Here is a 13,578-nt window from a genome sequence, read left to right as displayed (position 1 = left end):
CTCATGGATCCTGGTGGAGAATGCAAGAGCTTTTCAGGGGTTTCAGGACAGGGGGAAGCATGCAGTAGAATCCCCATAGTGCAAGGATGTGGAGAAAGGAGTGTGGGGAGGGATTCCCCCTCTTACGATGGCAAATATATGCTGCTGTGGTCGGGCAGGGGCTCTGTAATTTAGAGCAACTCCTAGTCCTGAAAGGCCTGAAGAGGGAGGGTGCAAAAGCAGTATAAAGTTTTCTATGCTGCATCTCTTAGAGGTACAGAATATCAGTCACAGTTTTCACTACTCTCCTCCTCCTCTTTCCAGCTATGTGAGAGTAAATTGGGTTGTTTCCTGACTTGTGTATCAGCAGAACTTTTAGCTAGATTGTAGAAACTTTGATTTAAGATGCTGTATAAGTCAGAATTAACCTAGTTTGATTATCAGATCCCAAGTTTAGTATGCATTTAGTATGATTTTATGAGTCAATTGAGACAGTTTGGCCTGCAAGCATTGAGAGAAAACTGAACCCACAATATAATTTTACAGTGTCACATTTCAATGTAGAATCACATTGCAAATAAATTTACTCCAGGAGCTGATTGAAGGCAACTTACCAAAGAATGCCCACTACAGGCACATCTGTTTGCTCCTTAACAGCTAGAACAAACAGGAGAGTGACCAAATTGCAACCTTGTAACTGAAGGACTCCCTTTGTATTAAGTTTAAGACAAAGCAGGAAGTATTCACTGTTGCTCTGTAAATCTAAGCATTCATGAATGAATGTGGGATTGAGGCAACTGGAAGAGAAGCTTGTAACTGGGTATTTTTAAGCTAGCGTTACTGATTGTTCCATAGAAGGCACGCTACAGCTTTTTTTCAGTTTGTTTTTGTTTAAATCAATACTTGCAATGTATACTCACAAGGTAACTAATGTTTTGGATTGGGTTAAACCCCCTTGAAACTGGTGGGTGTAACAACTGCCACTCATTTGGGATAAATGTTAGAAACAATTATGTTTCTTTGTGGAACCAGATAGCTGAAACATCAGAGGCTCTGCCCAAAACAAAGGCAAGGCTGCAGAAGAAGCTGAATCATGTGGCCCAAGCAGGTTCCACAGTGGTCTGATAAACTCAAAGGTGGATAGGAGGAGAGGGTTTAGAATGATGTGTTGGTGTGTGAGAGAGTCAGGAAAAACAGAGAAGCAGTAAAAAGTCAAACACAGCCAGAACAAGCACTGGGAACGTGGCTCTCAGAAAAAGCCCACAGAGAGAGTTTTGGGCTACTTCTGTTTGGAGGTGGGGTAGATGCACAGTAGCAGGGTCCACATGGCCACTTAAGGTGCAACAGGCTAGCGAGGGGTAGATTTACACCTTGTTTACTGCTAAGTGCTTCAATCGACAAGCCCATGAAGCAGTTTCAGGGCTGCTCTAAATTGCATCCAGGTGCTCACATCCCCAAGGACTATTATGGTGGCTGGGGATAGCAGGAGCACTGCAGACCTGCCCCTTTTGCCCCTAACCTTCTGTGTGTCTCTTATGCTGGGAATTGCAAAGTGGGTGGTGTAGATCTGTGCCAGAGACTGGTTATGCTGACTTTATGATCCCTTTGTGACAAGTGCAAAAGGGCAGCAGAAAACCAGAGAATTTAGCAATAAATCTACAAATCAAAATCTATGCTCTGTGGTTTCCTGCCATTGATCTGCATAACAAAACCACCAAACAAATTGGCATGAGTAGTCTCTGTTCAAGAGAGGCACAGAACTGGAATATACAGTGGACTGAAGGTCAGAATGTAAATGTCTTGGTAGAGTTCTTAGGTAAATTTGCAGAGTTTGTGCCTGCCCTAGGCACTAATGAAATTCCATTGTTAACAATCAGCTTTAGGCATTTTAACATTCTATACATAAAAATATCAGTTTTAAATTATTTACATAACCCCTAATTGCTACAGTGACAATGGAAATAACTCTGTAACCATTCTATTGCACAGCCTACCATCCCTCTTTGAAATGAAGTGTGAGAACTTCATTTCCGCAGAGTCTATACACTGATGCTTTGCTAAGCAGACTTAAGTGTTTTATCCTGATGTTATCTTAGAACGGCTGGGTAAAGAGCATAGTAGTCACAGGCTTATCCCCCTAGAACCGTGGTCTCCAACCTTTTTATGCCCAAGATCACTTTTTGAATCGAAGGGCAACCCAGATCTACCATGCCCCTTCCCCAAAGCCCCGCTCACTCCATCCCCCCACTCTCTGTCACTCGCTCTCCCTCACCCTCACTCACTTTCACAAGTCTGGGGCAGAGGGTTGGGCTTCAGGAGGGTGTGTGGGTTCCGGCTGGGGCCGAGGGGTTTGCAATGTGGGAGGGGGCTCCGGGCTGAGCCTGGGGAAGGGGGTTGGGGTGCAGGAGGGGGTGAGGTGTGAAAGTTCTAAGAGGGAGTTTGGATGCAGGAGGGGGCTCTGGGATGGGGTGGAGTGTTTGGGTTCAGGAGGGGGTATGGGGTACTGGCTCTGGGAGGGGGCTTCGGGCTGGGGCAGAGTGTTGTGTTGGAGGGGGTACAGAGTGCTGGCTCTGGGAGGGGGCTCAGGGCTGGGAGTTGAGGTGCTAGAGGGGGTATGGGGCGCTGGCTCTGGGAGGGGGCTCAGTGTTGGGGGTCAGGGTGTGGCCTCCTACCAGGCAGAACTTACCTCTGGCGGCTCCTGGTTGGTGGCGCAGCAAGGCTAAGGCAGGTTCTCTGCCAATGCACCCCTGCGGCCTCTGGAGGGGAGTGGGGGGCACGTGGCTCTGTGCGCTGCCCCTCTCTGCAAGCACCACCCCCGCAGCTCTCCCAGCCAATGGGAGCTGCGGGGGCCGTGCCTGCAGGCAGGAGCAGTGCGTGGAGGGAGACCCCTGTCTCCCCGGCCGCAGGGCTGTGCTGGGTGCTTCCGGGAGGGGCGTGGGGCCGGGGTAGGCAAAGGAGTCTCCCTTAGTGGCAGTCACACTGCACTGCTGGAGATCACAGTCAACGGGGAGATGCTCTAGGATCGACCTGCTGGTGACCACTGCCCTAGAAGCTTATATGGAGTATCTTGCTTTCACAGCATTTAAGAAAAGGAATATACAATTCATGCTTTCAGGCATAAGCCAACCACTAGTTCAGTAGGGTTAAGAAGAAATTTCCTCTATTGTCAATTTATTTAGGGCCAGATTGCGTCTGGCTCTAATGCAACTATGCAGGAGAATAAGACTGCACTGCATAACTGTGCTGGGAATCCTTGAAACTTGGGTCCAGGGATGAAGGAGAGAGCAAATGGTGTTCACTTGGTACCACTTCCCTACCCCCTCTAAGAAGCTACACGAGAAGTGGGGCAGAAGAAGGGTAGGGAAAACTAAACCATGGAAGATTTCAAAAGAAGTCATGTAGGAGCTCAGGACACATGTAGTTCCCTCTGTGCAAGGCAGAATGCGATTGAGAAAAAGCTTGAGCTCACGTGGGCTAGTACCTAAAAATACTGGAATTCTCCTGACCATTCTGACACTTTCAAGAGTGATGTAAATGAAAACTCATCAAGTTAGAGATTGAAAAAGACTTTTTCAAAGTGGATGAAGTCAGAGTATGTTAACAAAAATTGTTAAGAAACGCTAAGAGTTCCCTTTCATCTAATCTTAGGGACACAGATTTAAGCGGTAAAGTATATGGCATGCACAAAGAATTGCTCTGCTTAGATTTGAGATAGAGAAAACAGGGAAAGCAGACAAAGATGTTCATTTACAAAAACAATACATACAGCAACCCCTTTGTTTTTCTACCATTACATATACATATTTGTGGAGAGAAACTGGCAAACTTGCAAAGAATGCAATTAGCGCTACAAAACGTACACATACATCCTGGGTGAGTGATCAAAACACCAGGCTATAGAGCAGGGGTAGGCAACCTATGGCATGGGTGCTGAAGGTGGCACGCGAGCTGATTTTTCAGTGGCTCTCTCACTGCCCGGGTCCTGGCCACTGGTCTGGTGGGCTCTGCATTTTAATTTAGTTTTAAATGAAGCTTCTTAAACATTTTAAAAAACTTATTTACTTTACATACAACAATAGTTTAGTTATATATTATAGACTTATAGAAAAAGACGTTCTAAAAATGTTAAAATGTATTACTGGCATGTGAAACCTTAAATTAGAGTGAATAAATGAATACTCAGCACATCACTTCTGAAAGGTTGCCAACCCCTGCTACAGAGTCATTCTCATGCTTGTGCATGCATTTGTGTGCTCCTGCTCGCTTGTCTCTCCCTGTTATTTAGGCTGGAGAGCACAAGTATGAGTGACTCTGCAGCCTACTGGTTAGACCACTCATCCCAAGATCTAGTCTCCCTGATCCAGTGGGTCTTTCATTATTTATCCACAGTGCAACAGCTTTAACAGGAGAAAGGGAGAGACTCCCTATGTCAGAATATTCCATAGACCACTGGTTAGAGCACTCATTCTGAGTGGCAGATCCCTGTTTAAACTGCTTCTCCCCCATAAGTGGAGGGGGGACTGGAGCACGGGGTCTCCCACCTCCCAGGAGAGTACCCTAACCACTGGATTATATGTTACAAGGGTGGTCCTCCCTACCCACCTCCGTATGATGCTGGCAGACCAGGTGCCAGCTCATGCCAAGATCCCCATGCCTCAATTGAATACTGACACATGTAGCTGGAATAAGTCTGGCTCACCTGTGTGTTAGTACTATTAAAATAGGTATTAGAATTAAAAGAATGTGTTTAGTGCTTAGACTTTATGGAATGCTTGTAAGCTGCTGTATGCATTAATCTCACTTAACATCTGTATCCCATATTATAAGATGATAATTGAGCATTTGTATTGTAAGCCTCTGTAACTGTGTACATCACCAGACAGGAGAGAGACATTAACTAGTGTGAAATGCTGGTGTCCCACTGAAGGTGTCGTGTCCTGCCCAGCAAGGAAGACCCATCAGTACCAGACGAAGGATTGTGGAACATTAGACAATGAAACAATTTGTTGATTTCTCTCCCATAAAGATGAGTCATGCAAGTGAATTGTTCCCACCTGCTGAGTTTGCAGCTCAGAGCTCAAGGGAAGAAGGCAATAAAAACTCCTAACAAGAAGTTAGTTTAATTGTATCTCTCTGCTGGACTTTGAGGGGTAAGGTTTTCTAGACATAAGCAAGAGAACCCCAGTACTTAGCCTGGATTAGCCCTAAAGGACATATAGAGTTTGCTTCTATTATCTTATGAAACTTAAGATTGTAACTCATTTTGTGTGTATGTCATTTGGTTTAGCATTGTAAAGATCTCTCATTTCCTCTTCCTGTACAATAATCTTTAGACTGTTTATTATAGGACTGGCTACAAGCATTGTCTTTGATGTGAGATCTAAGGTACAATTGACTGCAGGTAAGTGACTTGTCCTTTGAGACTGGGAGCAACCTTAACATTGCTGTGATCCTTGGTGTAAAGGACCGTCTATCAAAGGTAGACTTACCTGGGCAGCAAGACAGATCGGAGTACCCAAGGGGAATGTATGTGGCTCTGTGTTAAAGCTGTTATAGTACAATTGATAATTGGTTAGTGAAATCTAGTTATAGAACTCTGTGCCCTGCTTCTTGACAGTCTCCCCTGAGATTGGGTACTTATGCTCTTGTGCCACTGCAGGACAGATTGACATCCATCTTCTTGCTAAAATGGCATAGGTGCCCTAACTCAAAAGAGGTTTTCCTGATTTACAGAGAGATGTCCTTCCCTGTAGCTCAGTCTTAGGTGCTTCTCTCTGTGAGAAGTGAGGCTTAGAACACACACCTCTGGTCAGCATTTCCCATTTGCTAGCTTATGCTGTTTCCTGAAGAGCCTGCTAGCCTTTGTGAATGGTATTCTAAGGTGTCTATCTCTCCCCATTCATGTACAGGAGTCTAGGTCCACAATTCAGACTTTAAATTGCAGTGATTTATTCAGGTGCCCAAAAGTTTGGCGTTGTGATGCACAACAGCTAAATCCTTTTGAGCATTCAGACCTTGGTTCATCCTTGAAGGTGCTTTCTAATGTCCTGATTACTATTAAAAGTTACATGTTGAAAAGCCATTTGCAAATTTTTAAAATATTAATGAAGTGATGTATTCTATGTCATTTAATTCAAATAATTTTTCTCCTCTGCATATTTTACCTTAATTTGAGTCGTGATAGTACCACTCGATACAAATAACTTGCAGGAAAGTGCTTTCTTCGCCCAAAAGGTAATGTAATAGGATGAATTGCTCCTACAACATATCCTTTGATGTAATATTCTTCCACTTTTGTTGCTATATCCAACACAGAACTGATCTTGATAACTTCTGGATTCGAGGACACTAAAGGAATTGAATGAATAGAAAACATGGACATTATGCACAAGTATTACTCAGTATGCATGTGTTCATACATACAAATAAGCTACTTACCTATATCTTAATGTAGCACAAAAGATATAGTAAAGCTATATTCCCCACTGTACAGATATACAAAATATAGCAGATGCATAGTTGACCAGGAATCATACAGGGATAGTAAAAACTATGACAAAATTATACATCTTACAAAATAGAAAGATCAGAGTAACTTTTAATCAGTTTGGCAACAATTTAATGATCTGTCTGGCTTTATTAACAGAGCGTAAGAGCTGTGTCTGTATCTATACCTCCAACAATCCTTCCTGATGAAAAGGAAGACGACAAAAAGGGAAAAGAATAAAAACTCTTTCTAAATTGGGATTCAGGCCTTGTCTACATGGAAGAGTTGCAGTGGTTTAATGTGAATCAACTGTTAACCAAATTTGGTTAAAATAGTGCAAACCTGTGTGAACACTTTTATTTTGGTTTAAGAGTAACTTATTCCTAATCAATTTAAGCTAAACTGAAATAAGTGTGGTTTAGAGCAAAATAAGTGTTCGTGTGGAGGTTTGTTCCAATTTAATAAAATCAGTTTAAAAATCACACTTTTAGTTAAACAGAAGACAGGCCTTGTGTAAACAAGGCCTCAGACACTAATATTATCTGTATCCCATCTCAAAGTAAATCAAATAGTGTGCAGCGAGGGCCCATAGTATGTCATCAGTTTTTAGCAGAATTCCCCCTGGTCACACTGCAGAGTTGTGCTCAAACTATGATGGCTCAATATAGTCACATTTTCCAGTTGAATTAGCAGAAACACAAACAAGTACTTTTGGAGGCACATTTTACTTTGTGCTGGAGATGACCCACAGCTTTTGCACAGATAGAAAGAATTGTTTCATGTTCACTAGTTCAAATACTCTTGCATAATAGGTTGATGGTCTAATTTTCAGAAGTGCTTAGTACTTGCTACTCCTATTGACTAAGAATGACTAGATAGCGAGTGTGAAAAATTGGGACGCGGGTGGGGGGTAATAGGAGCCTATATAAGAAAAAGACCCAAAAATTAGGAGTGTCCCTATAAAATCAGGACATCTGGTCACCCTACTTGACTTCAGTTGGAGATGTGGGTGCTCAGCCTCTCTGAAAATCGAGCAGTGTTTACAGAAGGCAGAACCACTCTTCTCACTTACAGCCCCAGATACAGTTGTCAGTATCATGTTTTCTATCCCACTGCACAACTGTGAACTCTAGAGAGGAGATTGTTTTGACTGGAATTTGACACTCTCCAGCAGTAACACTTGCTGCAAGTCCTCTAGTTCATTTTAGAATTCTTACAATTCCTAGTTTTTCACTGTACGTTTGGTGGATGAAGAGAAGGAAGGGAAAGTGTTGTTCAATAGTATCAATGTGTGACTCAGATTGGAATTAAAACACCAAAACCATGATGGTAGTTTTTAGATTTAAAAAGCACTTTTAAGTGCTGTTTTAAGATTTTCCTCTTTGTCTCTCTCTCTCAAAAGAAAATAACTTAAATTGAAATGAGTTCACTCTCCTTTGATTTTATATTAGCCTCTTTGATATAAATGGGAAAAAGTATATAAATGCACAATGATAAAGACACCACTTTTAAAATGTATTCCTTATAGTTCAATTCAGGTTCCCTATCTCCCTCTTCTTAATCACCTCCCCAGAAAAGGGATGTGCTGTAGCACATTATACTCATGGCACCATGTCTTCTCCCCACATGTAAAGGGTTTGTCTAATGTACAAATCATAGAGTGTGCACTTATTTTCCATATCTCATGTAAACACACATGTAGAATATGCAACTGACCATGACACTTTCATTTAATCAGCCTTTTGGGATCTGGTGGTTAAGATTAAATTTGATCTTGGCTCTGCCATTGCTCTGCAGTGTGGTCTGCAAAGTCTCAGCCTATCTGTGCCTGGTTCTCTTGTGTGAACTTGGGATGATATTGGCATATGTAAATCACAGGGTTTTTTAAGGACTAATTAGTTAATGTTTGTATAGTACTTTGAAAAATTAAAGCATTGTGTAAATACTAAGTATTATTAAATCTTATCTTCGGGGAAAGCCTGATGCCTGGTGTGCCCTCTGCCACAGGAATCTTGCTTGCACAGGGCAGATTTCTGACAACAGCTGGACAACACACTGTGGGGAACATTCTTTTGCTCCTCTGGGCAGGAACACCATACACCCCCACATATGCACTGATGGCAGAATGGACACTAGCAGCCACAAATCTAGATACTCCCACTAATACAAACTATGCTTCCTTGGAGACACGATGCAAGGGCTGTTGTGTTATCTGGCTATACTTACAATTCACTGTTGTACAGTGCAAATGCAACATTTCTTGCTCGTTGTGTAGAGGTGGGGTGTAGGAAAAGAGGCTCATTTCAAATATCTTCTCTCCCCACCCTTTGCATGCTAGATGACAGGATTTAGCCCTAAGTGAACAGAGCTATAAGATTCCTAACCATAGTTCCTTTAAGCACACTCTGCATAGTGAAACCAATGGACATGTTCAGGTTTACTGAAAACACACGTGGTATAGCTTAGACTGCATGCCACAGCCAAAAAAGCAGGTATGTGTAAGACATGGCCCACTTCCCTCATGTTGCAAACTGTTGCGACTATTCTAAATTATAAACAGAATTTCTATCTTGTTGTATTCTCTCACAACAGCCAATCAAAACTGTTACAATAATATAACCCAGATGTTTGAAATGTAAAAGGTGATGGCAAATCAATTTTTATGTACATCTGTGTTTATTCAAAGTGATAGGGAGCTTTTCATTGTTTGAAATTTCAGAAGGTTGATATGAAGAACATAGACACAGGTTTCCCCTTTCTACTAAAAGAAGAGAGATGAAGGAGGCATAATGCACTATAGTGAGTGTGGGGAAAATTCTAGTGATCCCCACTTACATGTTTTAGTTGACCTTCCAAAATACTTTAGTCAAGCTGTTTATGTGAGACACACCTCAAAGCTGCAGAGATAAAATTAGCACTAAGAAATGGACACTTAAAACCACAGTTGGGTAGATTCTCTACTCTGTCCCACTCAAGTGGTGCAAAGTGAAGACCGATTGTATCTTCCTACCTAGAGATCCTCCTGGTTTGGGGGAGCCTCCAATGGGCATGGAGCCAGTCTTAGGCCACCATCCCTGCAGCAAGGAAGGAGCATGTTAGGGACAAGAACGAGAAGCCGGATCACAATGTGCTCTAGCTCTGCTTAGCTAGTTGATAGTTCCTAGGCTGCTCTAACTGGTGTAAGGGCTTGATAGAGAATCAATGTGTTTTAATAGTCTCCTTGATAAGCCCTTCATTCTGTTTCTTTGACCATAAACTTGTTGAATTTAGACTCTGAACTAGCTTTAAATATAACATAACAGTGCTTGTTATACTTTCATCCCAATATACAATAATATATGTAAAGTGGGGATAGAAAGACTGTAAAAATAAGATTTTTAAACATTTTTTACTTGGGCCCAGATCAGGTACTTAGGTGTAAAAATTCACACAATGAGCAGTACATGCTGGGCATGATCATCTTTTTCCTCAACCAGTAGAAACTGAAAGTGCTATGAAGACAGCACTCAGTTCTCTGACAACATGAGATTCATGTTGCTCAGAAGTGATACAAGCTGGTTGATCATAAACTATATTAACTGAGCTCTTAATAGATCCCCCTTTATCCCAAAGATACTGGTGCAACAAGATGCAGGATGGAGCTGATAGTTTATACGAAGGAGAAAAGGTACAGGTTCAAAACAGGCCCTACAGTAAATTGGCCACTCCCTGTATTCCATGACCAAAACCAAAGTTCATTATAGTTTAGAATTTTCCTAGTAAAAGAGGGCGAGAGCAAGTGTGTACTGAGATATTGTGTGTGTGCATGTAAACCTAGCTCTGAAAGGCAGAGGTATATGAGAATATAAAATACATGCACACAGCTGACATTTTTTTTCACAGATAGAGGGCAAGAGCAAGTGTGTACTGAGATATTGTGTGTGTGCATGTAAACCTAGCTCTAAAAGGCAGAGGTATATGAGAATATAAAATACATGCACACAGCTGACATTTTTTTTCACAGATAGGCCTACATTTTCAAACTTAGGTGCCTCAAGCTAGGCTCCTAAATCTATATTTAGGCAATTAACTAAAAGTGACCTGAATTTCAATGTTGTTGAGCACCCATAATTTTCAATGAAGTGAATGCAAGCTAGAGATACTAGGTAGCACTGAATATCAAATAACTTTTAGTCAAGCGCCTAATATGGATTCATGAGTCTAACAATATGCACCATAGTTTGAAAATGTGGCCATAATTTTTTTTGCAATGTGACACCGGTTATTACATATTATAATGCTAAAAGAGCCACCTCCCCCCCCCGACTCCTACTAAGTACACACTGAGTTTAACATTGAAAACAAATAACTTCTTTAAAACAAATCCCTTCCACAGCATTTTCATTAACTTTTATGTGCTTAAAAATATGATTTAGAACACAGTGAACTATTTAGGAACTCCAAACAAACTTCAGAGTCAAGAAAAGAAGTTTTATTATCCTACACACTCATAGCAATACAGCAGCAGGTAGTTAATTTATGTATTACACAACTCAGCTCTAGTCCTGGAGTATATTGTTACTACTACTTCTCAATACAAAGAAGTTTTGTTTCCGGAACTGAACACGTGAATGAACAATTCCTCTTTCTAATTAAAAGCTAAAAATACTGTTGGTTGTCAGAACTATTATTTAGTACAATATTATGTTTTCTATTAATCAAGTCATGCCACTTAATCATCAACACTTCAATATGTATAAACATGAACATTAATGTAATCTGGCAGTTCAAATACCTAGTTCAATAGAGGTCAGACTTTTATATTTATTAAAAAATTCCTGTACCTAGTCACATAACAGATAACATCACAATTTCCCCCCTTTTGACTCTTTCCACTTATCAGTGTATTTACTTTAAATCCCTGCCAACAAGAACATCTAGTAAACGGTTAGTTAAAAAATGTGAGGTCCTACAAAGTAACTGCAGCACAGAGCTGTCTGTTGTCAGAGGGCAGCCATCTGGGCTTGTTTATTTGTGTTTCAACTTTCTGGAACAGGGAATTACTCTGTTAGAGACAGGACACCCAGTAAATGGAAGTACCCCACAGAGTACTGTCTGCCTCTAACTGTACATTTTATTGCAGGCACAATTTTAAAAGACCCGTAAACAGTTGCAAAGTAAGATGTAGAAAGAAGGATTTAAAAATAGACTCATTAATAACTAGTCTGTAAGACTCTTACTAAAATATCTGCCATAAGGCTGAAAAAATGTTTTCTTATAGCATCCTAGAAGCTATTTCCACATAAAGTAACAAGCTATGAGTATAGGTTTTTGGAAGCTGAATACATTTTAAAAAAGAGTTATTCATTTAGGGTGATTCCACCACTTCATGCTGAGTGTACTTACTTTTGTGAGTAGCCACACTAAACTCATGTGAGTGTGTGTTACTCAAAGTCGAAAAGGATGGCAGAATCCGGCTCACAGGAATCTAGGAAAATCTTTCAAGCAATCTTTGTCCAGTTTCCTTAACAAGGACAACTGTGTAACTTTTTTCTGTTTAATATGTAAGAAGTTTCAACTTTAATTTTATTTGAGGACCTTATATTTAATATTTCTAAGTAAAAGGCTGGTATAATGATTACCTTTCATAAGGTAAATGAACTTCACTTTCTCTTATTTGAGTCACAAGAAATAAAAATAGTAAAATGTAGTTCCTCCTTTTGCAAGAACTTATAAGATAAAATAGAAGAAAAATACCTTCTAAAGTAAAATCCAGCAATACATATTCATAAGCAGAGTCAGTCTTTGTTTCCACTTGTGGTCTCTTCAACGTAGAAAATATTTTTCCAGGGCTGCTATCATCTGGGTCTTCTAGCTTTCGTAGTCCGCACCCCATGGCAAGATCTGCAAAGAAAAAATCGCAGGAAAGGGGGTGGGGAAAGCAGTAAGTTCTGTTACTCTGAAAAAAAGAAGCAACAAACTTCACTGCCTTGGATTTTGTTTACTAGTAACCATAAATCCAAATAGAGAAAAATTTCAGTTCCCAAGTTAGAAAGTGAAGGCATTTTCTATTATTTTTTTCACATAAGCATTGCACCCATAATGACTTCAAGCTACTAACTCAGCAAGAGTGGACTTGATTTTACAGAAACGTACAAGCTGCTACAACTTAGCAGAGATTTTCCATGCCACGTCAATTTACAGCCAGCCCCCCCATCAGCGTTCTGTTGCAGAGGACACCAATAGTGCTTTGTCTATCCCTCTTGGCTGACTGATAATGAGGCAAAAAAAGAACTGAAATAATAAAGTTAGAGGGAAACATATATAATTACCTACTGTCAGAAGATCTATTCAGATGCAGTTGTAAATGAGAGGAAAAAGAGCAAGTCAGAATGAAAGAATGAGAAAAGAGAGTCTCAACATGGTCAGAGACGAAAATCATTTCCAGAAAGGAAGTCAGCTTCAAGAGGAAATTGCTTCTGGCATCTCAAAGGGGAGGAAAGTAAATGAAAAGCAGTTTAGACTCTATTTTAGATTTGAAAGTTTGGTTCCTATTTTCTTTCCACAGGAATTTTCTTTCAGATGGAAAAGCATACATGATCATGCTGGGAAGAAGAGTATATATGATTACAGTAAAAATTATTTAAAAAAATCCAGATTAATAAGACAATTCATCTTTTGTTATATTTTATTTTAAAAGGTCATACTGATATGCACCTTATGTTAAACCAAAGAGACTGTTGTTTCAAGTTATGCAGTATGAACAAAGTTCTGTGACCATTTCCTTTCCATACATTAAGTAGTTTAAGACTTTTCTTTCATCAGACTTACTACAGTGATTAATACAGCAATAGATTTTTATCTTAGTAAAGAGATGGTTTTAAATCACATCACACAGCTCTATGAATTTGTAACATAACTTTTTACAGTGGAGAAAATGGGATATGGTGTACCAACAACATAGACAACAGTGACACAGTAGACCCAATTTTGTCTCCAGGTTCAGGAACAGAACTCACATTGAAGTCACTGGTTTCAATTCTGCCCTAACATACAACCCAGTGCATGCAGTTGTACCAGGATGTACATGAGAGCAAAATAATAGTCAGTGATTTCAGTGGGAGAGGCGCACA

General features: G+C 40.5%; 1 protein-coding gene across 4 annotated transcripts in view; it reads right to left on the bottom strand.

Annotated features, from left to right (window-relative positions):
• RFTN2 (raftlin family member 2) overlaps positions 1-12,877 on the bottom strand; it is a 56,878-nt gene extending 44,001 nt beyond the window's left edge. For 3 of the 4 annotated variants that reach the window (XM_030580966.1, XM_030580969.1, XM_030580970.1), the window contains exons 1-3: positions 12,778-12,877; positions 12,203-12,349; positions 6,144-6,327 (exon numbers count right to left, since the gene is read on the bottom strand). In XM_030580966.1, the coding sequence (XP_030436826.1) occupies positions 6,144-6,327; positions 12,203-12,341 (323 nt within the window). In that variant the 5' untranslated portion in view covers positions 12,342-12,349; positions 12,778-12,877. The remainder of the gene's footprint in view (positions 1-6,143; positions 6,328-12,202; positions 12,350-12,777) is intronic. The other variant, XM_030580968.1, reaches the window with a different exon arrangement.
• Positions 12,878-13,578: the final 701 nt, after the last annotated feature.

This window comes from Gopherus evgoodei, chromosome 11 (assembly GCF_007399415.2).
Source record: "Gopherus evgoodei ecotype Sinaloan lineage chromosome 11, rGopEvg1_v1.p, whole genome shotgun sequence".
Classification (NCBI taxonomy): domain Eukaryota; kingdom Metazoa; phylum Chordata; order Testudines; family Testudinidae; genus Gopherus; species Gopherus evgoodei.
Note: the sequence above shows the minus strand (reverse complement) of the source record. Positions and strands in the feature narration are given on the sequence as shown.